Genomic DNA, 20,134 nt, shown 5'->3' with positions numbered 1-20,134 from the left:
CGGTCAACATTTAAATGAAATTATCTTCAAAAAGTAAATGTCATGAACCAATCTAACGTTTCAAATAAAGAACCGATGAGATTTTGCAAATTTTATGCGTTTTTTTTTTTAAAAAAGTTATCAAGCTCTTAAAAAATCACCCTTTACTTGTAAAGAAAAAAAACGGTGATACCAGAATGTGCGTTGACTATAGGACCCTTAATAAAAAAACAATCCGAGATAACTTTCCGTTGCCTTTGATAGAAGATTGTATAGGGTACATGTCGGGTAAGAGGTGGTTCACTTTGTTAGACCTAAAGGACGGGTTCAAACAATTGACCATGGACGAGAATTCAATTCCATTAACGTCATTTGTCACACCACAAGGACAATTTGAATACCTTCGAATGCCGTTCGGATTAAAGAACGCACCAGCAAATTTCCAGAGATTTGTTTACAATATCTTCCGCGATTTAATAGATGCAAGAGAAATTGTCGTGTATATTGACGATATCCTTATCGCATCTGCCGATTTCGAAAGTCACCTCCGTACCGTCAAGAAAGTCTTGAAAATAATTTATACAAGAGGATTAGAACTTAAACTGAAAAAGTGTAAGTTTGGATACCATGAAATAGAATACTTAGGATACCTCGTTAGTCCATTGGGAATACAACCATCCGATGTTCATGTCCGTGCTATCGCTAATTACCCAATCGCGCAGAACCACAAGGAACTTCGCTCGTGCTTTGGACTATTTTCATATTTTCGGAAGTTTGTACCGTCATTTTCAAAAACGGCTAAACCACTTCTAGATCTCTTACGTAAAGAAGCAACATTCAACTTTTCAGAATCGTGTCTAGAAGCTTTTAGGAAATTAAAATCGCAGTTAGTAAAAGCCCCAGTGCTAGCAATATATGACCATACGCGAGAAACAGAACTTCATTGTGACGCCAGCAGTCATGGGTTCGGGTCTGTCCTCCTCCAGAGACAGGATGATAAGAAGCTACATCCCATTGCATACTTTTCAAAAACTACTACGGGGGCAGAGTCAAGATACCATAGCCTCGAGTTGGAAACGTTTTCCATTATCTATGCTCTCAGGAGATTTAGGATTTACTTAGAAGGGAGACCGTTCACCATTGTTACAGACTGTAACTCCCTTTAAATGGCGCTAAACAAAAAACATGTAAATCCACGAATAGCGCGATGGGCCCTAGAGTTAGAAAATTTCAACTATTCGATCCGGCACCGAAAAGGTGTTAACCTCGGTCATGTGGATGCATTAAGCCGAATCCCCTTACCCCCAAATACTGCGAATGATATTAATATACTTGCACCCGATGTACCTTTAAAGTCTGTAGGTAACTCGAAGGGTTATCAATAACAATAGGCGAGCGTAGGCTTACGAGTAGTTGCGAACTAGTTGCCGCCATCGACCATGACGATTTGGATTTTTAAATCCAAGTTGCCCAGAGTAGGGACGCGAGACTCAAAGAGCTTTTGAACGAATTAGAAAAGGGTGAAGTGGTTGGTTACGAACTGATAGACGGGCTGGTTTTCCGCCGGCTAGGTAACGACTCTTTATCATGCGTGCCCGCCGAAATGCAAGACAACGTTATTCGTATGGTGCACGAAAAGATCGGACATTTAGGTGTGGACAAATGTTATAGTCAAATACGTAAACACTATTGGTTTGAACATATGCGAGATAAAATTGAACGATTTACCCGTAATTGCATCAAGTGCATCCTATATTCAGCCCCGGCGCGTTCAAATGAAAATAACTTGTTCAGCATTCCAAAGAAGCCAATCCCCTTCGATACTCTTCACCTCGACCACTTTGGCCCGCTGCCAGCTATTAGATCGAAGCGCAAATACATATTGGTAACCATTGATGCCTTCACCAAATTCGTAAGACTATACCCAGTCAATTCGACAAGTACGAAAGAGGTTTGCTGTGCCCTAGAGAAATATTTCAGTTACTATAGTCGTCCAAGGCGAATTATTACAGATAGAGGGTCGTGTTTTACTTCACTTGATTTCAGTAAATTCCTTTCTAAAAGAAACATAAACCATGTAAAAGTCGCAGTAGCATCTTCACAAGCCAATGGTCAAGTAGAACGGGTTAACCGTGTTGTGAAAGTCATGTTAAGTAAATTAACCGACTCGTCAGACCACTCTGATTGGCCACTCCAACTCTCCCAAGTAGAATACGCCATAAACAATACGGTTCATAGTACAACTAAATACACACCTAGTGAGTTACTTTTCGGCGTGACCCAGCGGGGCTGCATAGTAGATGGTTTGACTGAATTCTTAGAAGATAAGCTACTACAAGATACCCCTAGGGATTTAAAGAAAATACGAGAGGATGCCCTAAGAAAAATAGAAAAGTCCCAAGAATACAGTTTGCAATATTTCCTTGGAAACAGTATGCCTGCCAAGAAATATTCAGTCGGGGAATTCGTAGTAATTAGACATGTTGATACTTCGGTCGAGAAAAATAAGAAACTTATCCAGAAATACCGCGGCCCCTATGTGATACATAAAGTGTTGCCTAATGATAGGTACGTAATAAGAGACGTTGACAATTTTCAGCTAACTCAACTGCCCTATGACGGAGTGATTGAGGCTATTAAAATTCGGAAATGGCTGTCACCAATTTGTACTGACAGCGGGTCCCCTCAGTCATTGTCATGCATAGGCCACACTTCTTCATAAATTATTTCTAGACTATTGATTGAGGCCAATCAAATTTGTCAGGTTGGTCGAGATGTAAACATTAAGTTAATTATTAGTTATCTGAACCACCCATTGTATAATAGAAATGAATTGTATGTATATGAAGTACCCGGTGGTTTGTCAAAAAGAGCCGGCAACCATTTTGTCAACAAAACATCCGGCATTCATTTTTCGCAAGTCAGAATAAAAGAACGTGTGCTTATTAAAAGATTTTTGGCTTCTTTATCTTGATTGAGCTTTGCAATAAAGCCATGGAATTTAGATGCTTTTCTTCGTAAAGCGTTTGTGTAGTGGAACCAGTAGCCCACCTTTTTAACTGTTGGGTACACATTTTTTACTGCGTTACGTAATCCACTTTCAAAATCAGTGATTACGGTTTTTGGTTGCAAGTCCAACACATTTGATTTCAGATATTGAAATAAGTGTGTATATGCCTCCTCCGATTTTGTTGACATCAAAATATATACGGACGGATATGCCTAAAAGCAGGAATATATGAAATCATCATTAAAATGGATAGATGTTCTTAATAAATTTAATAAACTTACATGTTCTGCATGAATTATATGAAGTATAAGCAATTGTTTAAATAGCTTAGAAGCTGGAAGGATATTAAAAGTCCCATCCATTATACACATAAGTGCGTTGCTCCGTTGCACTATTGAATTGCAAAGCGTTGGTAATTGTTGGTGACGCAAATATTGTGTATGAAAATTTTCCGGACGATACTGTATCAATATAAAATTTGCTTGCGTTGTCATGCCTTGAAACACCAAAATGTTTATGGACGTTTGCATTGTTAAACACGGAAATAATATCTTGAAAATTAGTTCGAGCTTTTGGGAATTGTTCATGTTTTATATTAAACAGTTGTCTGCGCATTTTTCCAAATTTAACTGAAGGTGCTGCCTCTTTAAATTTCTTGCAGTTATCGTCAAAAATAGCACGGACGGATGACCTTTTCAATGGAGCTTCTTTTATTTCATCTCTAATATTATTCATTATTTCCAACTTCTTCAGAAATTCATTTTGTGGACCATGATTATGCCCTTTACTTTTGTTCACTTTACGGCAATATTTGTTACTATTAAATACAACAACAACTCCAACATTACAATTCTTCACATAACAATAATAAGTAATTTGCTGGATTTTCTTATACCGGCTATTATCTTATATAGACAAATAGTATCATCTGCCATTTCAAAATCCACATTTTTTTCTAACACGCGGAAAGTAAAGAACTAATGTGTGTTGGATGATCGGCACGTGGCACATAGGTTTCTGCTAGTGCATACTGCGGCTAAAAATATAAGGAGTTGTCGCAGGACAATGACATTTGACATCATTGTTTTGGATTCCAATCAAGAAAAAAATGAAAAAATTTTTTTTTAAAATTTTATTTTACGCCCACCTCCTATATAAGGTGAAACTTAATTTTTGACCTACAGCACTGATTTTTGGTACATAGCATTTTTATGACATTATATATGTTGGTGTTAAATTTCAATAATATCCGCCCACTTTTACGTCCCATACAACTAAATTTTAAAACTTTCCATTGCAGCACTTGATATCACTTGACCTCTAATCACTTTCACACTTCGCAAATTAATGTAATTTGATCAATATTGTTGTTCGACAATATTCAATATTACGGTAAAAATATCAACAAAATGTTAAGAAATCAGTGACAAAAACAATTGCATTCAAGGGCAAACGTTTATAAAGTACGCTATATATTGCATACTTTTGGGCGGTAATTTGCCATTTTAGAGTATCTCATTGTTTTTTTCAAGGGGAGCAATTTGGAGCAGCTGAATTTTTTTTATCGTTTAGCTGAGACTTCAGGCTTTAATTCGGTATATGTATGTCGACAGCGGTAGACAGCGCTAAAAAGATGCACCACTTTGAATTTGAAGAACATTGAAATTTTGACGTCCAAATTATGTTGCTCCACAAAATTTTTTATGCATTATTTTTTTCAATGGATTTTGATGCAAATTTTTTCTTTGATAGATATTATAAATGAAAAATAATAATAAAGTTGAATTTCAATAGTTGTTTTATTGTATCAATGATTTGACTTTTGAGTAAATTTTTTGCTAATTTTGATGTTTTCCACATTCACCAACTTTGGGCAGTTCTGGACAAAAAACTAATGCAGATATAATCCTAATAGTTACTTTGGGAAAATAATGTATAGATAGTTGGTAACAAACTGTGAAATTTTCATTCAAATCAGACAACATGCCATTTTTGAATTTCAACCACGGAAATCCCTATGTGGCGTGGTTGTAGCAAACATATGATGTGTATTGTCATTACATACTGTTATCTATATGCACTTCTGAAATGCAAGAGGGTTGTCAAAGTCAGTATGACTTTATTACTCAGTTGACAGAAATATGATTATGGCCTTAGTGCTCATGTGTAAAAAAATGAGTATGGCTCTATTCATTCAACGTGCGGTGAAATAAAGCCATATGCGCCTATTTCGCCTCTTGTTGGGAAATAAAGCCATATGGCTTTATTGTCGATGGCCTTATAGCACCCCACCGATTGGGACGTTGCTTGCCATGTTGGAAAAAAAAGAGGGAAAAAGTTGATGAAATATTCCGATTGATTTATTCAGAAGCCAAGAAAATGGCGGAAAACTCGATGATGACGAAGCGAAACCGAGAACATGTGGTCGAAACGAAACGCGAAAATTACGACGTGAAACCTTGCGAAGATTACTACAGGGTCTCTGTCTACATACCTCTGCTGGATACCATCAAAGAAGATTTGGAAGCTCGTTTTTCACAAGAAGTTTTGGATGGTTACCAATTGAGTGTGTTGCTCCCAGAAAAAGCAAGTCTTTTAAATGAAATCGAAATCGATGATCTACTTAAGCAGATGCTTGATAGAAAGATTCGGGAATCTTCTGTGTGATGAAAAAAGCGTATAAAAATTTAAATTCAAAGGTGAATTAAGCTACTGGCAATGTCACTGGCAGCAGCAACAAAAAATTGAAGGCAGTGAAATTCCAACTTCTGCACTGGAAACATTGTGAAAATGTGATGTCGACATATTCCCAACAATCCACACCTATCTCCGAGTATTCTTTACACTTCCCGTTACAAACGCGAGTTCTGAACGTTCTTTCCCTTATCTTCCCCGCATCAAAACATGGCTTAGGACGATCATGCTTCAAGAAAGACTAGTTGGATTAGCGTTGCTTCATACGCATCATGACATCGAAATCACCGCCGAAGAAATCATCGAAAGATTCGAAAAACTTGGCAGTCATCGTTTTGCGTTATGAAACACGCAATGTTGACTTTTCGATTATAACCACTTGGTTTACCTAAAAATTGGAATTGATAATTTTTGTTTCATAATTTGTACTGTATTTCTCGTGCAATAATAAATTTGAAACCCAACATAAATTCAACAAAAGAAAAAAGAATTGTTTGAAAAAGTCAATTTTTGGAAATTTCCAATTTTTCGACTTTTTGTTATGAAAAGTTTTTTTTTATTTCTGATCCTTTCCAGATCCACAGCGAACAACTTCTGAAAATTTCATGAAGATTGGTTTCGCCGTTCTCGAGACGTAGCGTTACTAACAAAGAAACATTCCTATTATTGGCCAAATATAAACGGCGAATGGTTATAATTCAAAATTTTTTTTTGGCATTATGAAATAAATATAGAATATAAAACAGGAACAATTTTTTTCACAAAAGCCATGCACAATATGAGGATGTACTCAATTGAGTACACTGGTCATACTATACAACACAGCTCAATTGATTTCCGAGCTTCCTAGGATACCCATACCATCTTGAACCAAACCATCAACGATAGATGATAATGGAGGATTAAAGAAGAAGTATATTGTATATGTACTTTGTATAGTATATATTGTTCTGGTTTTCCTGCGTAGAAAGTATCTAGTATGTACCGTCAAAAAATCATATGTGCATCTTTACACATAACATGTAAACGCCACGCGTTAGCAATATACATATCCACTATAAATGTGAACAAAACCCTCACCACCATTTTTCAGGATGGACAGCAATTCTGTAAAGTGAGATCGCAACCTGTAAAAAAAAAAAAAATATTGAAAACTTAAAAATTGGCATGATTTGTTTCAAATTTATCAAGCAAAGATTTCACAACACGAGATCCCAAATGGTCCGTTGTAGCCATTATTGGTTTGGCTTATTATCACTTGTGTCGTCGTCACAGGAAATACTGCCGTGATAAGTAGTAACCACCGTAATACCATAAATTATGCTTTCAATATAAACAATATCTTACGTTATAGTTATTTTATAAAACTAATTATTTTATTATTATTAATACAATGATTTATGTATGTTCTACAAATGAACGAAATATCCCAGCCTCAATTAACTTCGACACGTAACTTCAAATATCACTAACTCTTGAAAATTTTATTTACTCATACTTATCCTCAGTTACAATAATCACTACGAAATAACTATTTCAAATTAGACATGTAAAACAGAAAAAATAAAACAACTACCACGAACTTAAATTGGTTCAAAGACAACTATTAAATTTGAAGTTAACTTCGCTTTATTCGAAGTTCGTATATTATTAATTAAATACAAGTAGTACACTGTATTGGATTAAATTGTTTGTTGAGATAGTCAAAAAAGTTTATATAATGCAAAATACAACATTTTGCAGCAAACTATAATACTTTTATTCACCTAACGACTTTATAATATATAAAAATAATTACGATAGATACCTATCCGGTAAAGATCTGATTGCACGACTATGCCACCGGTGCTAGTGAAAAAAATGGCCCGTAAAAGAAGCATAGTTCCGTAAAATTGCTTTGCAGGTGAACAAGCGATGTCGTCTTTAAAAACTGAGCGGATATCAAGAAAGATGAGTGGATAGTTCCGTAAACTAGCTCTGCAGGTGAATAATCGATGTCGTCTTTAAAGACTGAGCAGAGACCAAGCAGGATGACTGGCAGATAAGCTATCCATTTGTCTACGTTGTGGCATAAAATTGCAGCTTTTAGTATGCAATGCCACCTTTCAATCAACCGATTGCACTATGGGTGATATGGTGTAGTTCCCAGGCGTAAAACTCCAAGGCATTGCAGAAGCTCGTGGAATAAGATGCTCTCAAACTGGCAACTGAGGCAGACGTGATGTTGATGAGTACTCCAAAACTCGAGTTGTCATATTAGGTTTTGGTATTGTATCTGGCCAACGGATGAAACGGCCAACTGCAGTTAAACAATAATTTTTGCCCTCCATCAGTTAAAAGGGCCCAAATATGTCCATGTGCAAGTGGCCAAGGCCTTGATTGGGACTCTCCCAATGTTGTAAAAACTTTTGTGGATGAATTTGCAGCGTTGGCACTGAGCTAAATTTTTAGCAGACAATTCGCGGCCGCACAAAACGTTTACCATTAGTTTAGCAGCGCCGCGCATCCCAGGATGTGATAGATTGTGTGTCACAAACAGCTTTTTTTGACCTAGAATACACAAAACCTCTTAATTTAAGATAATGGAAAATTATATAATATAATTGCGAATTTGATTCCTCGTCATTAACTTGGTCATCAGCAAGCTCTTTATAGTTGATCGAAACAGTGGTTAGTGATTGTATTTGCAAATGCAGCGTTCCTGTATGAAGCTTTATGCAAATGTTGGTGAAAACAAAACGATTGGTTTATGGTCAATGTACCCTTTGTAAACACGACCCTTTACCATGTAACGAAATAGAGGCATAGCGAAGTAAAGAGCGGTCCACACAAGAACCGTAGGGTGATTCTGCGGATGAAAACTTGGGCTAAAAAATCCTAGTTGCTGAAGGCTTGCCATCAACGATTGGATTCAAAGAGATAGTTCTGCATAGGGCATTGGATGTGCTAGTATAGCACAAATCGAGAGCTGGTTTTTATAAATTGGTGTATCGTCTTTTTGGTTATGGCGGTTTTGCAACTGTCGTTGGGGTGTCTCGGCGCTCGGTGGAAGGCTTTTTGCAGATTATTTTGTGAAAGTATTTTGAACGGCAGCAAATATCTGTCTGACACTGTCGCGACGTTCATCGCCCGCGCTAACCTTACAAACTTGTCCTTTCACGAGAGTTAGACATTCATAACTTCAAATAAATTAACAAAACTTAGTGCACATGTTTCTTTACAATCAGAAAAGGTTGATAGGCAAAATCAGACCATTTCTATGCCCAACTAAGCCGTAAATTAAAATACATTACTCTTATTGGTAATTGCTACAGAACATTCAAATAAAGAGGGTCATTAGTGATTTAAAAGAAGTGGTTGTAGCCCCGTCACCCAATAGGCTTATAGGACATACATATCTTACAAGACACTTAACCTTCATTTGCTTCTTTTGTAGAAAACTACACATACGCAACCTATATTCGCATTTTATTTGAATACTGTTAATCTAATTACAACAAAATTTCTAGACTTGTTTCAGCATTTTAAAATTATATGAGCTTTGTGACTTGCAAAAGCAATTTTGGTATTATTTTTTTAAAAAGTTACGTGTAGATTTCTACACAAGTGAGAAAACACATGTTTTTTTTGCAGATATACAAAGATGCTCAACGCATGTTTCATTGGAAATGAGAGAGCAATTGTTAAACGTCGATGTTCAAATATCATTGAACATGCTTACTTATTTAGTATCAGCAAAGCCGAAATACTACTAAATATAAATATCTATGTTCAAATATATTGAACATACATATACATGTACATAAACAGACACATGCATTTTAATGCAATGGGCATCCAATAATAATAATAAATATAGTTTAAAAAAACTAAAAACCACGCTTTTAAAGCATATCAAACTAAAAAGTGAAAAATAATTCTTTGTATAAACTAACAATAATAATGAAAAAAAAAATTCCTGCATTATTGTGAGAAAAGCGTGGCATGTTCGATATATGAAAAATATGTCACCCCACGCTTTTCTCACAATAATGCAGGAATTTTTCCTTCATTATTATTGTTAGTTTATACAAAGAATTATTTTTCACTTTTTAGTTTGATATGCTTTAAAAGCGTGTTTTTTAGTTTTTTTAAACTGTATTTATTTTTAATTTTTTAGTTTGATGTGAGAAACCTCAAAATTTGTTAAAATATGAACTATGACATGTAGTATTGGTTAAGTAAATCGATACTTAGGCAGCATTTAATATCTACTCGTAACCTTTCATTGACTAATTGTTACATTATTTGCGACCAAGTTCTATTGATGACTTTACGAATTATTACTTCTTAATCGAATCATTTCTTCTAAAGCTTCACTGTTACATGGGGTTTTTCCTGTCAACTTTGAACAGTCCAGTTCTTCAATTCGAATACAGTCCAAAGATCTACAACCAGTAGCAAACAGTCGAGAGCCCAGATAAATTACTGCATGTTCTACTGTACAACCTTGCATCTTATGAACGGTCGACGTCCAAATCAGTATGCTATTTAAATGTCACTAAAACTACTTTTATATAGATGTTGCATACTTTTAAGGGCATCTTTTTGGTGAGCTGCTTAAACTTACTATCACCTTCCTACAGTCAGAGAAACTAAAAACATAGAGAAGGTGCAGGTTCGACTGCGAACATTTGTTAGAATTTTATTAGGGAATTTGCCGGATTCGTTAACATTGCGAGTCTGATTTCGCCCCGCAATTTTAACATTTTCTACCATTCTCTCACATATTCTAAGCGAGAATATGAAGAGAATATGTATTCACGGCATATGATGACGTGGCATATATGTACATGTCGAAGCAGAAAATATGAAGAGACTCGCAACGAAGAAATTCGTTTTGCTTGTTTATATTTTGTTTCATTTTGACACCGAAAAATCTGTACAAAATACCAGAGAAACTAAAAACATAGAGAAGGTGCAAATCGAAATCTGTATGATGGTTCGATTGCGCGGCTAACAGAGCTGATAGATTTTTATTAGGGAATTCGCCGTGCTCGCTGCTATTTAGCATAATTGAGCACGTGGAGTGGCAGAAATATATGAAAATAAATAAAGAGAATTTGCTTCGTAGAAAAATATACAAAGGCACACAGAGAATGTAAAAAAGCATTCTCTGAGTGACATATGTATGCATATATTGTATTATATGACCATTGTCACATATGCGTGATCTTTGGCACATTTGTCTGTATGTTTACAACATCCAATAATGGCCGTCTTTTGGCATCTATGTTGCCACGGGCAACCAAGGTCAAAGCGCGCAGCAATTTTTGCGAGAAGCACCAGAAATCTGTTCAAATTATGATTTTTAGCTTTTGCCATCGTCGCGAAAAGACGACTTGTAGGCAAAGGCATGCTCGGGGAGATGTTACGGCCTCTGTTTATATGAATGAAGCGAGGTCGCTTGTGGCATATGCGCTGCGTTTATGAATGAAAGCCTTTTTGGTGTAAAATTTACTACACTTGTGTTCTTCGCCAATTTGGCTGCCATATTGACTTGTGAAGATCATTTTTTTGTTGGTGACATATTCATATACGCGTGTACGCATATGTTTGCGTGTATGCTTGTGCATTATTTGTTCGACATATAAGTATAAGAATAGAAATAGGCTTTTGTAGAACATTTGCTTTCGCAAACATACAGACAAATGTGCAAACGACATAATATATGTATGATTGTTTCGCATTTTGCTTCTACGCCGGTCAAATTTCTATACAAAAATCGGCTGAAATGTGAGAGAAAATAAAATGGACAACTAGGGCAAATAATTCTTAAACAATTTATTGATAATTACATATAAATGAAAACACATGTACATTTATTTTAATTTATTAAAAAACTTGTTTTAATTTATTTAGTAAATATATTTAAACTCATTTAAATTTGTTAAAAAACTTATTTTATTTTATTAAAAACTGAAATGAAAAATAAAAAGAAAATTCATTTTATTAGAAAAAAGCATATAAAAGAATGTAATTTTAATTAAACACGATTTTCAGAATTTGTCTACCCACAACCACAAATTCTCACACAACCTAATCAATAAAGATTAGGTCTTTTTCACCAGCTTTTTTCAAAGCTTGGCTCACGTGTTCATACTACCTACTTACTAAGTTAATAAATACTAAAACTAACTACAAACTAACAATAACTAATACTAAAACTACTACTACAAACTACATATTTACAACTTAATCTACCCTGAAAGAAAAAAAAGAACATTATTATTTTGTGAAGAAGCTGAAATGAGAGAAAAAAGAAGGAAAAAATGTGTTAGTTATTTCAATAATATATTTTGCATTGGATGTATTTCTTTTACCTTTTATCCAACGAAAGTCACTAGAAAAATTAAATATGGCCTGCAACCTATTGTACCAGTTTCTTTAATTTTTGTTTTTTGTTGTAGCCCCTCGCCCTTACTTCGTTTTTGTGAAGCTCTTCCTGCTGGTGTGCTAGCCATTTCGCGTTTTTGAAAAGTAAAACTGTTATTAAAAAGTCCAAAAACTGGTGCCTATGTTCGAGGCAATCTCCTGCTTCGGTATACCACTCTGGGTATTTCTGTTGTGTAATTGCAGTAATCTGGGCTAAAATCATTGATTTTATACCCACTCTGCAAGAATTTGCTATAAAGAGCTCTTTATAGCAGCTCATTTGGAGGCGGCTTATTTCAAATACTCTGTCGTCGGGATTAACCAGCCTTAGGTCATTGTCTCCTTTGTAATTTTTCGACCTTATAAGGGCTTCCGATGAGTCTTGTAATGATAAATCCTTCTTTTGCATTAATAAGGCACATTTCTCGCACTTTAGTCGACAAAAAACCTTTTGGTATATCGCATACCCAGTATAATAACGACGAACCTGTTTTTCTGCTACTTTTTCTGTCTCAGCAAATTGCTCATCTGGAATACAAATTTGTTCCACGGCAAGTTGCTCAGACGGTTTTAAATTTTCTTTAAGGTCGTCGTCCTGGCCAATATTCCAATCTAGGTTGATGTCATCGTCTTCTTCGCAATTGCTGCCTGTTTGCGAGAAGTTCCGTCGCAATATATGCATAGACAATAGTCTTGCTACAATATATTGTATTTCATGTGCGGATGGATGATTGTTTGCTCCTAAACTTGCGCGAATTTTATAAAAAAAGTTTTCCAGGGCATCCTGGTTCATTCTCCCTAAGAGTATAAAAGATATATTCGAATACTCCGCGAATATATCGCCGCTTAATGCAATCATTGCATTTATGGTAAATATGAAGGAATCCAGGCACAATATTTAGACGTTGGGTTTTTTTATACTTTTTATGTACTGGATGTGCTCTTTTAACCTGTTTATTTTATCAATACAATCTCTCTGTATTGGCCGTCTTTGCGGATTTGGATTGTAAAGCGTTTTACAATCCAATTCGTCGAACAGGTCATTCATCCTTTTAACCAGCAGCTGGGTGGCTTTGGCACATTTTTTCAAATGCTCATCGGAGCCCAATAAATTTTGTTTTACTGCCATGTCTATAGCCGCGGCGACCGAATTGCTGAATACTTGCGTAGCTCTAGACACCGACATCTTTTCTAAATTGGAGGGGTAAACATGCGAATACGTTAATTTAGGGCACATTTTAAAATTAACGTTCGCCTGGTCGATCGCAAATCGACTACTTTAAACGATGCCAGTCCATCTTGCGTCTCGGTGTCGTATTTAATTATCATATTGCGCATGCATTTTATTAAATGGCAATAATCGAACATAAAATAAATTTTGTTTTGATTGTGGTAGAAATAGGGTTTTTCTGGCGATGTGCCCAATATTAGCCTCAATTTGGCATTCTGGGGACCCTGATCGCATATTATTGTTTTAATTTTTAATCCGATCTCTTCGGAGGCGGTTAAATTGCTCTGTAGCAAATTTAGCAGTTTTTCACTACTTACGCCATCTTTAGCCACATAGTAGGAAATTACGTATTTCCATTTCGCGACTAGGCCTTTCAACATAAAAAAACAACACTTATTGCCGATCACGCTTTCCCGGTGACCTTCTCCATTATCGACGAAGCCATCAATCACATCTCGTACTTTATTATACGTCAGATCTTTTCTGATTGAGACTTCGTCGAAAATTAATTTGCAAATGCGTTCTTCTGGTTTAAAGTCTTGAACAATTTAAAGAAAATTTTCGTCGATACCGGGGCAGACATACCGGATTGGACGCCAACGCAAAAGTGTTTTTTTGTGGGGCAGTGCGAACCCCAAGTCATCGCGCATAAAATTATAGGCCCTAGTCGACATATAATTTATGTTCAATGCCATTGCCTTCTCCTTTTCGCTGTATGAGTTTTTGTTCTTCACAATCATTTTAGCGAAGGTAATTGCATGATCATTTGCCCCTCCTGTTACAATTATATTTTTTTTAAGAGCTTGGCATTTTCTTGTCAATAAGAAAATTCTTCTCTTCAGCTCTTTGATTTTTTTGGCTTGTTTCAAAGCATTGTTTTGAAAGCGCCTAGCTACTCGAGCGTAATGCTCGTGGTCGCAAACAGAAATATTTTCTTCTTCGTCGCACTTCATTTCTATCTCATGAAGGCGTGAATATTTCTCAAATTCTTCAAATGATATGTCATTTGGATTTCCAACTGACATATCATCTGGTTGTGAAACATCGGTTTTTTTCACATTATATGTAGTTAAAACCGGCGGCAAAACCCAGTCCGATGACTGCTGGCTATTTTCTTCGTGTCCTAAATTTCGCGCAGGAAGAGCTTCATTAAGTATCCGGTGCGAGGATACATCTTTTTCGTGAAAATGTTTTTCACATATATACAAATTTGATTTTACTGGCAAATCAAGATTGCAGGCCTTTACCCAATTATTCCTAGCAACTTCCGTTTTAGGAAATTTGAATAATTTCTCTCCACCGGCACAGTTGCTAATGCAGCAACGTTTTAGCGGAGGTGCCGGTTCGAATAATTGGGTAGGAGCCTCATCTATAAATCGCAAATAAATATATAGAAATAAATATAAAATATATCAAGTAAAATGTAAATATATAAAAAATAAAATTTAAGTATGTTGAAAAATATATGCATGTACAGAAAAATAATAAGGACAGGGATGCAAAAACCCAAAACTTCAAAATATTCCTATGTGCGGTGTCGATCAGTTTTAACCAACAAAGGATTTTCAACAAAATATTAAACAATTTCCCTTTTCTTATTTAATATTGTTGTTTTTTTAGTTAAACTAGACTTAAACTTTTCACATGATAATATCTCAGATTATAAGAAAAATGAAAATAAAATAAAAGAATTTGCCATATCTGGGTTAAACTATACAAAAAACCTTTTTCCAATAATTTAGCTTGGTTCACTGCTTTTAATTCCCTCCCATTTTTGGATCCACATAAACTTTATTCACCGCAGGCCACTGTCCTTATTATTTTATTAGCCAATATATGTAAGTGCATTAACAATACACTCACTTGTATGTGCACCCGCAAATATCACAACACACAAAACAACCAAAAGATCACAACACACACACGCACACGCACTGGTATTTGCACCCGCAAAAAGGAAAACACACACAAGCACTGGTATTTGCACCAAAAGATCGTAGCACCCACAAGAAATATTACAATTGAATAAAAGAATTGCACTTACCTAATTCCAATGTTGGTACTGCATCCTTTTTCAGCCTTCTTGCGCCAATTGCCTCTTTCTGGAAATGCTTCTCACAAACGAATGAGTTGGTGGCTGCAAAGTGGTCAGTGGGAGAAATTTTTAGATTCTCCTTCCACTTTTCAGCCAGCACCCATTCATTTGGGAAGCAGAAAAGCCGGAATACCCCTTCGCTGGTACTCCCACACCCGCGCACACGACATTTACGTATTTTTGGCATTTTTCCCGACACTTTTCAATTAATTAATATAAAAAATTCACAACTTAACACTTAACCGGACAAAAACACGTCGTACCCGCGTAAAATCACCAACTTTATGAATATTGGCGCAATTATTGGCACTTCAATTTTATGTAAACTTTAAAACATATTTACATATGACTACATAATATATTTGATTTTGGCGCAATTATCGACACTTGCCAATTGGGCCAATATACATAAAAGTAGGATAAAGAAACATGTAAGAAGAAGATTTTTACTTAATATGTAAATATTTATTCGATTTTGGCGCAATTATTGACACTTGTCTTAATATACAAAATTGGGCCAAAACGAAACAATAAATACATAATTACTTTTGCATGTCAATATGGAAATGCCGACGGCAAAACGCAAAGGCATATATTGCACATACATACAAGCGTGGTTGAAAGCAAAAATTGAAGTATAAGAAATTGAAATGCTGACGGCGAAACGAAATTGCTTACATTTGTACATTGCGTATTGATCATGAAAATATCAATCATCATGTTTAGGTTAATCTTTTATACATATGTATATTTAAAATGACTTATTATAAAATAAGATCAAATTAACATGAAATAATTCGAAAAGTAATAAATCAAAAATAAAAAAGTCTACATACATATTTCCATACAAAATGGAACATTCATATTTCCTATGCAATATCTAAGAAATCATTTTTCTTCAATATTATATAGGATTCATACAAAATTGTACTCTCATGTCATAATTATAAGTACAAGTCAATATTCAATTGCCGACGGCAAAACGCAAAAGCATACACATACATACTTATTTGCATACATTGCGATTCCCAAGTTGAAAAATTGAAGCTGAAAATATAACAAAGTTGGGAGTTCATAAGGAGCAGCATGCATATGTTTATGTCTTCATATTCATATTCAATGCATGCATCTGTTTACATATGACTTCATATTCATATTCATGCATACATATATTTATGTCTCTTCATATTCTTGCGTATGAGAGACAGAGAACATCATGTATTTTGTACAGATTTTTCGGTGTCAAAATGAAACAAAATATAAACAAGCAAAACGAATTTCTTCGTTGCGAGTCTCTTCATATTTTCTGCTTCGACATGTACATATATGCCACGTCATCATATGCCGTGAATACATATTCTCTTCATATTCTCGCTTAGAATATGTGAGAGAATGGTAGAAAATGTTAAAATTGCGGGGCGAAATCAGACTCGCAATGTTAACGAATCCGGCAAATTCCCTAATAAAATTCTAACAAATGTTCGCAGTCGAACCTGCACCTTCTCTATGTTTTTAGTTTCTCTGCTACAGTATCGCTCAAATATTCTACGTTTCAGTACCACTTAAAAAAGTTACAAACATACATACATACATACAAGTGAAGCTAATAAAAGCGTATTAAAAATAAATGGGAAACACAAGTCATAAATTTACAGATAACATTAAACACACACATACATGTATTGAATTGTAGAATTAAAAATAACCCCATATCAAGCAGCATAAACAATATGCTGCAATACATACAAACATATTCACATACACATATACGTGAAATGAAGTGAAAGTGACGTGTTTTTCTGGTGCTCCGCTTATGGCACCAACTACTAGTGGAAATACTCCAAAATTATTTTCCAAGTGCGCGAAAAACACAGTGCCAACATCATTTGAGACAAGTCACAGAACTGAGCAGGTGCTCTTGTGTAAAGAAGTAAGTAATCAAATATATTTTAAATAACTATTGTTTTCTTGTTCGAAGGTACACAGAAAAGAGAATTCGCAAAGAGCGCATATTCTCTCTCTCCCTTCCACGAAAGCAACACATCCCACAACCCACGTTCCACACTAAAAGAAATTGCCGAGGGATTTATTCCTGAGGAATTTCCGCGATCACCAGCACTAAAGGATTGCTGTGGCCGTAGCTGAGGAAATGTCAGCTAAAGCCAAACAGAAAAATACCTTTACTGGTAATAAGGAGGATGTTAGCCCATTCAATCGGAGCAATAAGACTCCCCGAATGCCGGACCGTCAGCCAACAATGCCCATACTGCAGATCATTAAAGTTGCTAAACCATCTGCCTGCGAGGTAACTCCTGTAGACAATGGCTTGGCTTCAACTAACGACTTCAGCGTAGTGAAAATGTCTGCATCAAACAAAAATAATAGCAGTGATTTGATAGTAACAATGAGAGAAGAAGAGAACGCGCTTTCTGCTCTGGGAGTGCTAATAGATGAGCTAATCTCTCTCACGCACAGCCAGAAGCAAAGACATGTCAACCAGCACATGCGAAATTTAATAGATCAGATAGCGCAACTGCAAAAACAAGCAACAATAGAAGTTAGAGAGGCGGCATCTCTCCCGATTACCCAGCCGAAAAGAGGCCGCGCAAAGAGCTCTGATGAACCAATAGCAGAGGAACAGACGCAACAACAAACGAAACGGACATGTTTCAATTCGCCAAAAACCCGGGCGAGAACAAATCTGATTGGTCAGTTTGAACGATCAATCGTGATGAAGGACAGTGTCAGTACCAACAATGTAGAAGGCACTACAAAGTTGCTACCAGCAACTCAGCTGGGCACCCAAGCATCACAAGAAGCTAACTGCTTTTCTCTGAAACCAATGGAGGAACCGTGGAACATGGTAGCTAGGAAAGCTAACCAAAAGTCTACGAAATTGCCGAAGACAAAGCCCCAGGCCATATTGATCTCAAAAAATGGAAATCTTACCTATGCTGAAATCCTACGCAAGATTAAGACTGACTCTAATCTGAACGCATTCGGAAACATGGTAACCAAAATACGCAAAACACAAGGAGGAGAAATGCTGCTACAACTAAGTGGTACAGCGATACCAACAGACTCGCACGAAAATATGAAGAAATGCCTTGGTGACCAAGCAAACGTTAAACTATTGACCCAGGAGATCCTACTTGATTGTAAAGACTTGGATGAAATCACCAGTAAGTAAGAGGTTCTCTATGCTCTGCAAAGAGAGCTGGGATACAAGGAGTTGACGATTTCAGCAATTAAGGGCATAAGAAAGGCTTTCGGAGACACTCAAAGTACGATCATAAAACTCCCGGTTGAGTCAGTTAGGAAGCTTCTACAAAGTAGAAAGCTGAAAGTCGGGTGGGTAATCTGCCGTATTCGGGAACATAGGCAGCCGCAGCGATGCTTCAGGTGTCTTGACTATGGACACACAGCGAAAGTGTGCACAAACGAGGATAGGTCTAGGACCTGCAGAAGATGTGGTGAAGGTGAACATCAGGCCAAAGACTGCACCAATAAGCCGAAATGTTTACTCTGCCTGAAGGCAGGATCCAAAGAAACTGAGCATTTCACTGGAAGCGTCAGGTGTCCGGTATATAAGTAGGCAGCACAACAAGTCGTATGAGATTATTACAACTCAACCTTAACCATTCTCAAGCGGCACAGGACCTGCTAAAACAGACGATCGCTGAAAAGCAGATCGACTTAGCATTACTCAGCGAACCATATAAAACCGGGCGGAGTGTAAATTGGTTAAGTGACACAAAAAATAAGGCTGCTGTATGGAAATGTAACCCTTGTTTCCCTCAACTGGAGTCTACATGCTCTTTCAACGGCTTTGTTCGAGCTAAAGTTAGCGACATACATATTTATAGTTGCTATTTACCCCCCAGCATCAATGATGAAGAATTTAAGAATATTATCGACAACATTGTAAACGATGCCCGAGGTAGAACTAAATTGGTTATAGCTGGCGATTTTAATGCCTGAGCCATTGAATGGGGATGCAAAAGAACTAACAGTAGGGGCAAAGCCTTACTAGAAGCTTTTGCTTCCTTGGATCTTGAGCTACTCAACACAAGTAACCAATGCACGTTCAACAAAGTCGGCCGACAATCAGTGATAGACCTTACTTTCGTAAACTCAAGCCTAGTTCGTAGAGCGCAATGGCAAATTAGCGATCAGTACACTTTCGGCGATCACTATGCCATTATATTTGAGATAAATGCTCCGCAGACACGGCTCCACTTACGGACGCTAACAAGAAGTTCATGGCGACCCAAAACATTCGACCCAGACCTCTTCGAAGAAGCCTTTGGACCCGCTACTCTACCTGATAACTTGCCCTCGGTTAACCAGGCGATTTCATTGATTATGAGCCGCATCAAGAGTGCATGCGACATATCAATGTCGAAGCTTCCACGGCGCAATTATCGTCCCCCCGTTTACTGGTGGAACGACTCAATTGCTAAACTGCGAAAGGAATGCCAAAAAGTAAGACGCCTATACCAAAGGTCTCATGGTACCTACGAATACAACTCTCAACTACAAGTTTCAAGGCCAAGAGAAAGCTCTTGAAACAGACTATCAAAAAAAGTAAACAGGAATATTTTCTCAAACTCTGTGACGATGCTGAAAATAATGCCTGGGGGCTCGCATACAAGACCGTAATGGGGAAACTACGCATTCGAGGTCAAATGCCAACTTCCTCTGCAACCCT

At 36.5% G+C, this 20,134-nt stretch overlaps 2 protein-coding genes across 8 annotated transcripts in view; one reads left to right on the top strand and one right to left on the bottom strand.

The window, feature by feature from the left end:
- The window catches only part of LOC105224248 (synaptotagmin-7), a 566,903-nt gene that overhangs the window by 192,998 nt on the left and 353,771 nt on the right, over positions 1-20,134 (top strand). The gene's annotated exons all lie outside the window — the stretch shown is intronic.
- LOC125779375 (uncharacterized) lies at positions 11,581-15,621 on the bottom strand. 2 transcript variants are annotated; one of them, XR_007423267.1, is made up of 3 exons: positions 15,373-15,621; positions 12,046-14,697; positions 11,581-11,966 (listed from the first exon to the last, which is right to left on the bottom strand). XR_007423267.1 is itself a non-coding variant. In XM_049460707.1 (2 exons), the coding sequence occupies exons 1-2, from the start codon at positions 15,608-15,610 to the stop codon at positions 13,877-13,879; spliced, it is 1,059 nt and encodes a 352-aa protein (XP_049316664.1). In that variant the 5' UTR covers positions 15,611-15,621; the 3' UTR covers positions 11,582-13,876. The 2 variants fall into 2 exon arrangements, 1 of the variants encoding a protein (XP_049316664.1); XM_049460707.1 differs by having other exon boundaries at positions 11,582-14,697.

This window comes from Bactrocera dorsalis, chromosome 6 (assembly GCF_023373825.1).
Source record: "Bactrocera dorsalis isolate Fly_Bdor chromosome 6, ASM2337382v1, whole genome shotgun sequence".
NCBI lineage: Eukaryota > Metazoa > Arthropoda > Insecta > Diptera > Tephritidae > Bactrocera > Bactrocera dorsalis.
This window is presented reverse-complemented; position numbering and strand designations above follow the sequence as displayed.